General features: G+C 34.6%; 1 protein-coding gene across 1 annotated transcript in view; it reads left to right on the top strand.

Moving 5' to 3' along the window:
* The window catches only part of PTBP2 (polypyrimidine tract binding protein 2), a 93979-nt gene extending 88609 nt beyond the window's left edge, over nt 1-5370 (top strand). The window contains 4 exon segments of the mRNA XM_017850625.1: nt 3035-3209; nt 3211-3249; nt 3352-3429; nt 3600-5370. Coding sequence (XP_017706114.1) covers nt 3035-3209; nt 3211-3249; nt 3352-3429; nt 3600-3732 — 425 coding nt within the window. The 3' untranslated portion in view covers nt 3733-5370.
* The last annotated feature ends 9576 nt before the right edge of the window (nt 5371-14946 follow it).

Below are 14946 nucleotides of genomic sequence, written 5' to 3'. Positions count from 1 at the left end.
AAGATTGAAGATTAAAAAATGCGAGTGGTAACACACAAAAATATTTTTTTTAATTATAAAGGGGAGAACCATTGAAAAGCTCCAGTTTCCACACATATAAACACCACCTATATCTGTAAATTTCTTGAGGTCTTTTAAAATTTTATTATTCATTAATTTCTTCTTCATAGATGGATTAAGGGAAAAGTTAAAAAATTACATTCTACCAAAAATGCCATTTCACTTGTGAAACATTGACTTTTTCCTTCTTTCTTATTGCGTTGTCCATTTATGCCATATTTCTTGGAATAGGAGACTTCAAAGTGTAAGATTTACATTGTTTAAAATTTTATTTATTTAAAATTAGTAATTCAGATAGTTTCCTTCTGCTCTGTTTACTCATTGTGTACTTTCAGGTTTTGACAAAGCTTTTGTTTTCTTTTTTACTTAAAAACTTTGGTACTCTAATTATCCTCCCCCTTCCCCTTTAGATCACTTCAGATCCTATTGTCAGCAATCAGCTGGCTAGAACTCTCATTACCTGGCTACTTTCTGAGGTAGCTGTTTGGTTATTTTGCTTTATTCTAATCCCATTCCTCTATCACTCATCTGTTCTGTATACAGTTACTATGCCTGGAACTTTTTATTTTCTTATTCCTTCCCTCCATTATCTCAAAGCTCAGCTGTTTGTGCTGTCTTTTTATTTAGACAGCTTTTTTTCTGACAACCTTAAGTCTACTTATTTATATCACTTTATTTCTCAAACCCATACTTAATAACACATTTTGTCTGAGGTAGTAGCACTTTATCTAAACAAAAGTTTGTTCACTTAAAACAGTTACAGAACTTTAAACTTTTATAATTCAGTGGATTTTATTGTAAAAGGATTTTATGTACTGTCACTGTAGATAATTGGTTTTACAGGTGTAAGTGTAAATTTGCAAGTATATGAAATTAAGTATGCGAAATGCAGTGCGAGAAACAAATGAGAACATTCAGGCTTGTGAGAAGATTGTTTTTTTTTTTTTTTTTCTGTTAGTCTTGGCGGAAGATCTGAGAAAACTTAAAATATATAACACTGGAGTGACAATCAGGAAGAGTGCCCCCCCCCCCCTTGTTTTTTAAACAAATTAGGGAAGTAAGTTCAGTGGCTAGTGGTTATCACAATAAGAAAAATTTAAGCAAGTTATAGGTAAAATAAGAATTTACTTTTCTGAATGGTACCTCATATTTCTTTTCAGATCTGTTTTATGTTTAATTGGTTTATTTATACATGTGAGTATGATGAGATTCGTGGATTTAACCAGTTCTTTGTATCTTCTGTGTCAAAATGTATACTGTAGTATACTGTTTATATTAGAAACTCTTCGAGAGTGGATGTTCTTTTCTCAGTTTCCTGATCTTCCACATTGTCTTTATCTCTCTGCTGTTCTTTATTTGTTTGTTTGTTTTTGTTTTTGTTTTGAGACGAAGTCTTTGTCACCCAGGCTGGAGTGCAGTGGCACCATCTCAGCTTACTGTAACCTCCACCTCCTGAGTTCAAGTGATTCTTCTGCCTCAGCCTCCTGAGTAGCTGGGACTACAGGCACGAGCAACCACGCCTGACTAATTTTTGTCTTTTTAGTAGAGACGGGGTGTCACCATATTGGCCAGGCTGGTCTTGAGCTCCTAGACCTCATGATCCGCCCACCTGGGCCTCCCAAAGTGCTGGGATGACAGGCGTGAGCCAACACGCCTGGCATCTACTGTTATACATTGATGTTTTTATCTAGTTGATTATAGTCATTTAGACCTTCAGTTTAACCAAAGGGCATGACATATTAGAAATGGTCTTTTTTAGTTATTTTGACTGGTGAATAAAACATGTAACTGTTTCTAGCATCAGACCAGTTCATTTAGTTTAAAAATGATCCAGCAGCTATGTCAAGAAATATGTCATGTAATGTTCTCTGTTCACACACTGCACTATGTTCTGTGGTAGAGGCAAAGGTTTGAATTTTGGAATATTTGCATTATACCAATTGAGCTTCCCAAATCTAAAATGCTCCAGTGATCATTTCCCTTGAACATCATGTTGGCATTCAGTTTTGGATTTTGGAACATTTCAGATTTCAGATTTCTGCATTAAGGATACTCAACCTGTACAGACTGGGAAAGGTATAAGCCATATTAAAGAATGAGTTTCACCTTTGTCCTTAAGAGTTTTAAGCATGTATTGACATGATCAGATTTGTAATTTACGAAGGTCATCAAGCTGCTGTATAGAAAATGGATTGGGGCTGGGCGCGGTGGCTCAAGCCTGTAATCCCAGCACTTTGGGAGGCCGAGACGGGCGGATCACGAGGTCAGGAGATTGAGACCATCCTGGCTAACAAGGTGAAACCCCGTCTCTACTAAAAAATACAAAAAAACTAGCCGGGCGAGATGGCGGGCGCCTGTAGTCCCAGCTACTGGGGAGGCTGAGGCAGGAGAATGGCGTGAACCCGGGAGGTGGAGCTTGCAGTGAGCCAAGATCCGGCCACTGCACTCCAGCCTGGGCGACAGAGCGAGACTCCGTCTCAAAAAAAAAAAAAAAAAAAAATGGATTGGAAAGAAAAAATCCAACAGGAAGACAAATGATGAGACTGAGTTATCCAGATAAAAAATAATGGCAGTGAAAAGTAGAGAAATAGAACATGAATTTGAGAGATAATTAGGAGGAAGGCTATCATAGTATTTAGCAATTAGGATGTGTAACAGAAGGGAGAAAAAGAGTTAGGGATGATTATTAAGTTTCTTGTGTAGCTCACTGTATGATTTGTCAGCAGAATTGTTGAGGAAGATAGATATTCATAATCTGGATTTTCATTCTATGAAAGTAGCTGGCTTTTTTGCCAGAATGCCATGTCTAGTACAGATGAAAATGTACTTAAGTCTTGTCAGCAATGGCTATGGTAAATTGGTGATTTCTTTTAAAATCATAAGAAAATTCAAAGTTTTAAACTGTTACTTTAAAAGAATTATTTTGTTTTGAGCTTTGATATTGTTTATTAATAGACATGCTTTCTTTTTATAGCCATGAATCATCTTAATGGACAGAAAATGTATGGAAAAATTATTCGTGTTACTCTGTCGAAACATCAGACTGTACAACTACCTCGAGAGGGACTTGATGATCAAGGGCTAACAAAAGATTTTGGGAATTCCCCATTGCATCGTTTTAAGAAACCTGGATCCAAAATTTTCAAAACATTTTCCTCCTTCTGCCACCCTTCACCTATCTAATATCCCGTAAGTATATAAGTTAGAGTGTATTAAGGAGATACATTCTATTTTGATAAAATATGAAATTTATTATTAATCTTCACTTTTCTTCCCATTCAATTTTCCTAGTCCATCAGTAGCAGAAGAGGATCTACGAACACTGTTCGCTAACACTGGGGGCACTGTGAAAGCATTTAAGTTTTTTCAGTAAGCAAGCTTCCTTATCTTTAAATTAGTGACCTGATAAAAGTTTTCTTTAAGTAGTTTTTATTCTTGTTGTTTATAGAAATTTTTGATTCTGGAATGGCCAAAATTCAAGTATTTAATAAGCCCTTTCTTATTTGCATGAAGTATCTGATTTTATAATTTTGTTTCAGAAGAGATCACAAAATGGCTCTTCTTCAGATGGCAACAGTGGAAGAAGCTATTCAGGCCTTGATTGATCTTCATAATTATAACCTTGGAGAAAATCATCATCTGAGAGTGTCTTTTTCCAAGTCAACAATTTAAAAAGAAGATGAAGATTGGGGTGAATCACATTGTTCAGTGTCATCACCTATTGACTGTTCAGAAAAGTGGGGACCAGAGTTTGATTTTTTTTGCTTTTGTTTCTTTGGGGTTTTTTTTTTTTTTTTTTTTTTTCCATGCTGTTATCATTCCTTGGTTATAAAATGAAATGGCATATGTAAAGGCAGAGTTGTTAACTGCTATATTTCATCTGTTCTATTGGGAAGCCATTTTTGTCTGTTTAAAATTTCAGTTTAATTTTGCTTTTTTTTTTTCTTCCTTTCAACTTAGTTGACATACGTGCCTTAAAAAGGAAAACTAGTGTTGCTATTGTGCATTTACTAGAAAAAAGGAATTGGTTGTTTAGGGCACACTGTTATATGGGAATTAAAATATGTTTAGGCAGGGGTGTGTAAAAAGGTTAAGTTTTTGTTTCTCCTGCTTGGAACTTATTTTGAATTACTGGCTTTCACCTTTTTTTGTATTTAATCAAATAAGATACATGATATTGAAAGAATAAAGCAGCATTTTAGTTTTTACTACCTTAGGCTTTATTGCTTTAAAAACAACATTGGCCTTTTGTATCTCACAATTCTGGTCTAGATTCAGTTATGAATGTAGGCATTAGTTAAAATTAACAAGATGCAGAGTATTAATTTCTTAAGACAACAAAGTGATTTCTGTAAGTTTGAGCCCTATGTGGAAAGCATTGTGGAATCTTAACCTTTTTGTACACACTCTTGTGGGACGTATCATATAAATGTCAGCACTAAGTAATGTCTTGTTTGTGGCTGAATATTTTCGTAGATGTTTTGAAGTTGACATGACTTACGTGCATTTAAATATATATTGCCATCCTTAGTTTGTAATTAAGATTTGGAATATGGTTGTGGATTTCTGAGCATGTGCAGACTGGTCTAGCTAGTTCAGGAACTGGTGCATGTATTTTTCAAAGATAAAGAAAGTGTACTGCGAAAATATGCAGGAAGATTAATTTTGTGGCAGTTTTCTAAAACTGACAACCAGGTGGGACCAAAGTTTATGTGCCTTTAGTCTTAATTTACCTTGCATTGTAATATTCAGTTTTAATAAATCTTCAAAATATTTTGTATTTAGGAATAGATCTGACTTTAATAAAAACATGGCTCAGAATCTACAGGTCAAATTAATTTGAACAGTTCTTGTCAATCTGAATTGTTGATTCTGTTTAAATGACCAATACTTTTTGAAATTGATGTACTTAGTTTCAAGATTCATAGATTCTGTTACCTATGTAGACAGAATGGTCATGTATATTTTCTATTAGTTGAGTTTTTACATCTTTAGAAATGTAAAATTCAGTATAGTTTGAAAGCGGCACAATTAAAAATTAATTTTCTAACAAAGTTGGGAGGTTTGATGGTTGTTTAATTTCATTTTGTGTGTACTCTGCTTACCTCTGTAGCATGCTCAATAAACACTTCTGTAGCTCTATATTCACCTTTTCTGTCTTTCTCTGCTGCCTTTTCTCTCTCCTCTTCTTTGTTTTCACTCCACTGTGCTTCTGAATTCATGTTTATTCTCTGCCAGGGTGGGAAAGGAGTAATAATATTACAATTCTATGGCTTTATACCATAAATAAATCTAGATGCTGTGAAAATATACCAGCTGTTTTTTTTTTAATTTAAAAGATGGTAACTGCTTTTCAGGAGGACACATATTAAACATTTCCCACCCTGTTATAATCTACTGCTTTAAAGACATAACTTTTATTGTAGCTTGTTAATTCTATCTCTTTTGTTGTTGTTGTTTTTTTTTTTCCAGTAGATTTATGCACTAATAGATCTTTTGGATTTGCCATGCTCTCTTGCTGCAGTTTCATCTTTCATCTTTTGTGTCTGCTAAAGATTTCTTACTAATAATCTTAGACTATCTTGTGAGTTAACTAAAAGAACTTGATGTTACTGGGAAGAAAGAGCAGCATATTGTCTGCTTTTGCCGTGGGTGGGAAGGATGATATACATTCAAGTATTTAAAAACTTAGAGTAATTTGCATTTAACAACTAAAGATGTTACTATAACTTTTTAAACACTTACAATTAGGGTGCTATTTATATTCAAAATATTTTGGTCAGTTTTTCTAAACAGATATGTTGGTGTCAGATAACTTTGGAGTTATGCATGATGTTTCTTAGGTTTGTTCTGTGACAAAATATCCCACACTTATGCAAAACTTATACATAGGATAATAAAAAGTAAATGAAGAAACATAAAATATGTTTTACTATACCTAATATAGTAATTCAGTTACCTCCAAGAAAGAAGAACATAGTAAGTAAAATAATTTTGTTTACACTAGTGCCACTGTTGTCATCTGAAGAAGAACCATTAGAGTCAACAGTTTGGGATGATTTGGAAGCTAGGTGATCTGTGTTTTTTTCTTAAAATAACATTGTAGCACAGAGGAACTCTAGCAACATCAGGTATGTCTAAAGTCTAAGAAACCAATCCCAGGGTTAGTGAACAGTAATTGAACAAAGCTGCTCAAGGTGGCATTTTTCTCAGTAATGAGTGGTGGTGATAATATTTGAAAGTAGCTTCTGCCACCTTTTCAGGTGCTCATTGTGGGTGGGATTGCCTTGGGAAGGAGAAACTAAATCCCGAGCTGTGCATGGGAACTTAGTTTGTGCCATTTGCTAAGCTGGTGAGAGTTCCCAATCTCCCTAGTGGGAGGTAACCAGAAACCAGCTCTTCTTGCCTAAGGACTACAGCAGATTCTATACTCTCTTACAGTATACCCCAATACAGCCTTCCTTCCAAAGCACCAAGTCAGTAAAGGGGGATTTTGACATTCTGGAATATTTTTAATTCAGTACATGAAATTAACCCAGACCTTGGCATATAGCGAATTACTTATTAAAAGTTAGGTAAAAATCATAACAGCTTTGTTGTATATTAGTACTCTATGCCTCTTAGAGTGAACTGGCTAACAATGAAGTATTCTTAGGACTCAGCTGCTTTGTTAATAGAGGTATTAACTTGAATATTTAAAATAACTTTAATCAGAAAATTATTTTGATATTTAATAAGATGTATTTTGGAAATGGGTTTTAAAGCACCTACTTAAGGAAGAGATATCTACAGTTTAATGTTAGCATTTGAAAGCAACGAAGAAAATTTTTGCTTAACTAGGAAGTGTAATGAATCATTATATTAGAGATCAAATTAACACTTTGGAAGCATTTTAGCCCCTAGAGTTAAGGTTAGTATAGTGAAATTATGGTGATTAGCTTAATTCATTCATGTACATCTATTTGTATCACCAGATAATTACTAGGTAAAGGACAAATCACTTCAAAGCCTCAGTATTATTTGTAAAATGGTGGCAATAAGTTCTGCTCTGCTCACCTCACAGGATTATTATAGAGGCTCAAATAGGGTAAGTGAAGGAATGCTATACAATTAGTAAACTGTTAGGCCAGAGAGTTCCCAGACTGTCAGATTTGCCCACAGTAAACTTCATTATTCACAATATATGTTATCCTAATACGTCTTTTTGCTACGAAGAAATACTAATGTTTTAAAATTATTTACTAGTTTCATAAAGCAGAAAGATGTAAAATGCAGTTATAGAGAGCATCCCAAGCCAAATGAAAAGAAACCATGGATTTAGTTTTATATTTTGTTTGAACTTGATAGCCCAATCATAAAATGCACATATTTAATTATATTTAATTATAGACTGCACTTAAGATTTCATATGTATAAAAAAGTTGCTGTGAAACTTAGAGGTAATTCTAACACAGGAATTTCAAGGCTAAGGAAGAAAGACATATTCTCACGAGCAGCTCTGAACTTCAAACAGGATTTTCTGGCTGCCTTAATATATTAAAATGGAGCCTAAATCCAAAAACGTTTTTTTATCCAGAAGAAAGTACAGAATTCAGTGAAATTGAGTATACTAGAAATTCTGATGGCAAGAATTGCGCAGAAAGTCTTAATTTTAAACCATAATATTCATTGGTTATCCAAAACCTTCGTTTTATTCTTTATTATTTTGAATAGTTTCCCTTTAAATTTTTTAGTTTCAAATTTTGCAAATAAAAGTGTACATGTTAAAGTTACAGAGTATTAGATTATTCACATTAAGAACTGTTCAAGGCCGGGCGTGGTGGCTCAAGCTTGTAATCCCAGCACTTTGGGAGGCCGAGACGGGCGGATCATGAGGTCAGGAGATCGAGACCATCCTGGCTAACACGGTGAAACCCCATCTCTACTGAAAAAAAACAGACAAAAAAAAAACTAGCCTGGCGAGGTGGCGGGCGCCTGTAGTCCCAGCTACTTGGGAGGCTGAGGCAGGAGAATGGCGTAAACCCAGGAGACGGAGCTTGCAGTGAGCTGAGATCTGGCCACTGCACCTGCACTCCAGCCTGGACGATAGAGCGAGACTCCGTCTCAAAAAAAAAAAAAAAAAAAAAAAAAAAAAAATAAAACAANTTTCTGATCTTAGTTCAAACCTTGTTCTTTCCCAAGAGGTAAATTGTTCCCTTCAATTTAGTATTTTATTATTCAGTGGTTGCTTTTCAAGAGGAATTTATCCTATATTCTGTAGGCTAAATTTCTTGTTCTGCCTAGTTATAAAAATGGCAAATAATATAATATTGGGTGTTTAAATAGTACGATATTTTATTGTTCAAAACACTTTATAATTTTTAACAGATTGGACATTGATAATCCCCTTATCAAATCTCATGATATGTAACCAATTTTTAATAAGGATTTTAAATCGTGTTTAAGAAATAAGTCATTTGGGCCCCAGGTTTCTCTTAAATATATAAACAAGGAGCTATATCATTGGTATTTTAGAAGCTGAATTATGTGTGAGATCCTTAAATACAAACATACTCTTTGTAGCTTCACAGAGCCACCTTTTGCACTTCTCCCCTTTTCTTCCTCCCTCCTTTGCTCCCATTTCAATGGACAGGAAGACTATGTGGCATCTCTATTTTCATTCACTTGGTTTATTGTCTTGGTATGTTGCATAGATTTTTGAATCAAAGGAATTTTTAACATTTTAGATATTTCAAACATAGAAAAAATAGAAGAATGTAACAAACCCTTGTCAGCTTCAGTTAGCAACTTACATCTTCCTCGTTTCCTCCACCCAGTTCTTTATTAATGTAAATCCTAGACGTATTTTATCAAGAAATTTTGTGGCATATATTTGTGATGTTTTATTCCTGGTCATAGTTGCTTTCTCTAATATCTGGATTAGCCTAGCTTGTCAATACTACTTCAAATCCTAGAACCTCACTATTAAAAATGCAGTCACCAAACCAGTGGCAAATTAATATCAGCTAGGAGTTTATTAGAAACTCAATCTATGATCCCACTGAATCTACATTTTGACAAGATTTGGCAGGTGATGCATTTGGACATAAGTTGAAGAAGCACTTAATAGAATGCATTTTTTTTCAGTTCTGTAAAAATCAGCTTCCAAGTTTTTTCCTGAGTGGAAATTATTTCTTAGTAATTTTAAGTTTTGCAGATATGTAGTTAATAATACCAAGAAATAATTGAAAAGGAGCCCGGATATCCAGTTTTAACCTCCTGTTTTAAAGATAAACAGTTCTAGAGATCAAATAAATAGTTTAGCAACATTTATTGTCACATACCTGTAGTTAGAATCCAAGTCCCTGGCCTTCCAATCCAGTCTTCAGTGTATTACACTGATCAAAAGAAATACAGGCCTGCTATTATTCATAAACTTAAACTATTATGTACAAGTTGATAGCTTATAATAGAAATCAGTATGATCAGTATTAAAAGTCAAATTTAACAGGGAAGGAATGTCCATGTGAATTGATTTTTTTAATAGACTGCAAATTAGTACTCTTAATTCCTGATTTGTTTATTACATTTTGTGGTTTTATAAAATGATACTCGGGTCATTTTTGTAAATAGCTTTTCTACTCATTTAATGCTTCCTCAGTCACTTTTTCTCTATTGCATAGCACAGTCTAACAGTTGAAATGCCTAAGCCTTACTGAATAATGACTCTGATATTCTCTCTGAGAGTTAGAGCTGTGCTATAAATATACATTTACCTGTGCAAAGTATGCCTTCAGGGGCTATGCCCCATAATCTTAGCAAAATTTTAAAATATTCTTATGGCTAGCAATTTTATCTATTGTCATGTCTTACTATTTCCTGCTTACCACCCCCATTTGTCTCTAAACCTTGTTGCTGCATTAGCTGTCCATCACTTAAAACTGTTTATTTCTGTTTTTCTTCCATCATTCTCTTTGCAACTACATGTCTTAGACTCTTTATAACCATAATCAACCATAACCAGATTCTTTTTATTTGTGGTTAATGAGTTGACAAACGATAGTGCATTTTATGTAATATTCAGGTGTTCTGCTATTTTTGTCTGGTTTAGCTTAAAATCTCCCTGCCCCCCACTCCCTTTTTTTGTGGGTTTTAAAAAATTTTACTAATTTTTTCTGGTTTTGTTTTGTTTTGCTTTTTAACTTCTGGGATTGCAGTGGTTCCAGATGGTTGAAATCACTAGTAGTGATTTACTTGACGCATTCATGTATTTATTACTGGTATATTCAACTATAATGGAGGGAAATTGGTCGAAGAATTAGGGTTAAAGAGCTCCTATAAAAAGGAGATTTGTAGAATTCTAAAATGTGATTCTAATTCATATAGTCATGACTCTTAGAAATTAGCTACAGGGAGAGATAGTAACATTGCTATAGTTGTCTTTGCCCTAAGTTTGGAGTTCTATCGTGTAAAATACATATAATAGCTCTAATTATAAATACACTTTTACTCTGGAAAAAACATAGACATTGACATGAGACATTTAAAAACCATTATTTTCTCATCTGTAAAATGGAGAGAATCACTTCATATGTTCACTTATAAGGATTATATGAAATACTGTTCCATTAGTAGTTTTTCTTTTCCTCTAATTGGGGTGGGGCAGTTTTGGCATTTTATTTATGGAAGGTTTTTTTTCCCTAAAATCATTTTGACCTCTCTAAAAGACATTTGCTATGTACATTGGACATTTGCTATGTACATTGTAGAGAATACAAAGATAAACAGACACTGAAAATGCAAATTTGTTCTAGCATATTTAATATATTAGGGAACAATTTAAGCATAATGTGAATTTCATGTTTACTTAAAATTTCATCCTGAGAAACAAATGAAAGCAGGAAATTACAACCAGCTGAACCAGCTGTGTAAGAAAATATGTATTTATCAGGTGTGCACACATGTACGTTCCTCAGACATCTATTAGCATTCTCAGTTTTCCACAAGTTAACCATGCTTATCCATATCTGGTACTAATAACTTCCCATCCAATTTCAGATAGCTGTTTTTAACACATCTGACACCCTCATTTTTTCAAGCAAACTTCAGGTCTTTTTCAAGATAAAGTCATTCATAGTAGTATTTATATATTTCTTAACCATTTAACATGTAAAACTGTGCTGCCTTTTAAGAAATTACTTCTGTCCTTTTTAGTGTCACAAATGAAGATTTTGAGTGTTGTACCCTAACCTTATCATTTTCCTCGTAAGTCCTGTGGGTTTTTTTGTATGATTTTGCATAGTGTGGTAATTCTTGGAAATGCTTACGTTGTGTTATAGTGTAACTGACTTACTGCTTTCAAATAGCTTCTAGTCTGATTCACGCTATGACATTATACAGTATAGCAAAATAAGGATGTCAGGGAACAGGAGGCCGAGCATATCACCATTTACCAGTGGTAGGTTCAGCAAGGCCCTTCATTTATCTAAGTCCTTTTTCTCATCTGTAAAATGGAAGTGGTGATAGTACATGTCTTTTCTGTCTTGTGTTATTTGTAGTTTCAATTTATACAGCATAAAATATGCTGTATAAATACAGGGTTGGGAATATCTAGTGGTACAAAAATCACCTTTTGGCCCAATTTTAAGGTGAGATAATTATGAGAGATTTTTTCAGCCTCAAAGTCTTTGTTCTTTTCTGTCTACACCATTGTGAATAACTACAGTGTACATATGAGATTAATTTATTACCTCGACTTTCCATTTTTGTTTTGTAAAGTAGTTTAATTTTTGGTATCTATAAAGTTAACTGCAGGAGTGTACCTGCATTTAAGTTTATACAGTTAAGAGGTTGGTTTCAGTTTTAAAGATTGTATGTCAGTGTAAAACATCCATTATTATGCTTTCAAGTAAAATAGCTCCTAAAAGCATGGATTACTACCAACCTTCAAGGAAAATAGCTCCTAGAAATACGGATTACTAGCCACATAAGTTGCTAACATTTGCTTTTTTTATTATTTTTTTTTTAGACAGAGTCTTGCTCTGTTGCCCAGCCTGGAGTGTGGTAGAGTGATCTTGGCTCACTGCAACCTTCGCCTCCCGTGTTCAAGCAATTCTCCTGCCTCAGCCTTCCGAGTAGGTGGGATTACAGACACCTACCACCACACCCAGCTAATTTTTCTATTTTTAGTAGAGACGGGGTTTTACCATGTTGACCAGGCTGGTTTTGAACTCCTGACCTCAAGTGATCCACTTGCCTCAGCCTCCCAAACTGCTGGGATTACAGACGTGAGCCAACGCGCCCAGCCTCTTTGCTAACATTTAACCTTTTGAGACTCATCTTTAATTCTTTTGTTCAACAAGCATTCATTACCTGCTAACTGTGTGCCAGCTTAGATGCTCTGGATGAAATATATGTTGGTGCAAAAGTAATTGTGATTTTTGCCATTAAAATTACAAAAACCACAATTACTTTTGCACCAACCTAAATTACTAAAACTTCCTAACATGGGGCTTTCAGTTCAGTGTGAGATAAGTAAAGAATTATATGGGTTGATAAATTTTCTGGAGGAACTATTGGGTGTTATTACAGTGTACTCAATCTTTAGCAGTTAGGAAAGGATTCTTGAAGGTAGTTGTATTACCTGGATTGGAGGTTAAGTGTTCGGGACACAAGCGTTGGAAACAGGACAGTTTGCTTAAAAGGGTGGGTGGGGGGAGGGGGGGAGCAGGAAAGAACGAGAATCAAGATTACAGCACCCTGGAGAAAGTTCAGCATGGCTAGGTCATTAATTTGGAGACAAGAAACAAATAGAGAAATATGTTTGGATAGAAAAGTCAGATTATGGGCTGTGCTAAGTTGCTTGGGCTCCACTAGGGTTTCTAAACGCAGTTATTGGTAAAATGGACTTAGGAGAGGACAGGGTTGACATGACAATCTAGTGAATTTATGTTCATTAATATATCCCTTTTGAATTGATTTAGTTTTTGTATGTTTCTTTTTTATAATTCCAAAAAATCATACAAATAAGTTTACTTAAACTTATCCATCTAAAAGCTGCACACAAAACTTGATATTAAATTCTTTTAAAATTACAAAATTAAGACTTCCAAAAGAATCTTGTTGAATAAGAGTAAAAGGAAGACCCTTACTCAGTAAAGCTACATTATACTTTGGCAGTTTGAACCCATGGCCATGCCTCTCTGTGTGATAAGGATTAGGCAAAACCATGAAGAAACATGCATGTTTTTGAATTGCCTTTCCATGGTAATTTAAAACATTTTTTCATGAAACATGGATATATATCATTAGAAAACTGCAAAACATAAAGCTTGCAAGTTGTAAGACTTGAAATGAGATTTATCTTTGTCGCCCAAGCTGGAGTGCAACAGTGTGATCTCTGCCTTCTGGGTTCAAGCGATTCTCCTGCCTCAGCCTCCTGAGTAGCTGGGACTACAGGCGTGTGCCAACCATGTCTGGCTAATTTTTTTGTATTTTTAGTAGAGACGGTTTCACCATGTTGGCCTGGTCTCGAACTCCTGACCTCAAGTGATCTACCTGCCTCAGCCTCCTCAAGTGTTGGGATTACAGGCGTGAGCCACGGCACCCGGCCAAGATGAAATTTCAAGTCCATTTTAGCCACTGTGCTTTTAGACTACTTAAAGCAGTGCTTTCAGGTCTCCCCAGGAATACTGGTTCACTTTATGCTATTGTTGCTGCTGTTCTGGCTTGAGAATTTTGAGAATCTAAGATACAATTTTGAGTTTTGACATATAAATTATTTTGTTGAGTAGAAAGAATTAATGTAGATAAGGAAAAACCCCTTTATAAAAAATGCTTACCCTTTAAAAAATGTTGGATCCTCACAGTACTATTAAATACTACTTGGAAAAGTGTTTGTTAACCATGATATATTTTTTTAGATAATTTGAGTAGAATTATACATGAAATATATTCTTGAGTTTGTGACCAACAAAGAAACAGATTAATGATTGAAAATTCACCATACATTACTACCTGTGTCTCTCCACCTGCTATCTACTTCAATTTTTTTAATATATAAAAGTCATTTGTAATTGAGTTTTTTTTTTTTTTCTTGAGACAGGGTCTCACTGTGTCACCCAGGTTGGTGTGCAAATGGCATGATCACAGCTCACTGCAGCCTCAACCTCCCAGGTTCAATAGATCCTCCCACCTCAGTCCCCCACAGGTATGCATCACCATGCCTGACTAGTTTTTGTGTTTTTTTGTAGAGACAAGGTTTTGCCATGTTGCCCAGGCTGGTCTCAAACTTGCGCCCAAGCCATCCACCTGCCTCAGCTTCCCAAAGTGCTGGGATGACATGTGTGAGCCACCACACCCAGTCATGAGAATTATTTTAAATCAGGTAAACAAAATGTCTTTGGGAATATTGAGCTTTATGATAGATACCTAAGTTTTCCCAAAAATAATTGTGTTAGCATTTCACTGAATCACTATACTTAACCTAGAAATCTAGGCTACCAATAACATAGTCTCTTTCAGGTTTTTTCTTTTCCTGTGTCTTTCTTTTTACTAAAATCATAACTGGAATGACTTATGGAGTTGATATCTTAGGTCTAATCCCAATTTAGAAACTCCCGAAAGCCTGTCAAATTTTGACACATTCTTTAAATGAACTGTTATTGAGTAGATATAATTTAGTTGTAATTAGTCTAACAGCATTTGACCTATCCAAACAGATAAAAAGAACTCTTATTTTATTCAATCTATATTTAATATATTTACTGCATAAATCTCAGACCCTCTTCGTCTAGCACATGGCCCTAATAAATGAAAAATAAGTGGCAAAATTAGTCCAAATTTTGTTTTCACTTGTCATCTATTTTCACTAAATTTTATATCTAAACACAATATACACAAGTACTA

The sequence above is a fragment of the Rhinopithecus bieti genome, unplaced genomic scaffold (genome assembly GCF_001698545.2).
Source record: "Rhinopithecus bieti isolate Rb0 unplaced genomic scaffold, ASM169854v2 scaffold_1887, whole genome shotgun sequence".
Lineage (NCBI taxonomy): Eukaryota > Metazoa > Chordata > Mammalia > Primates > Cercopithecidae > Rhinopithecus > Rhinopithecus bieti.
This window is presented reverse-complemented; position numbering and strand designations above follow the sequence as displayed.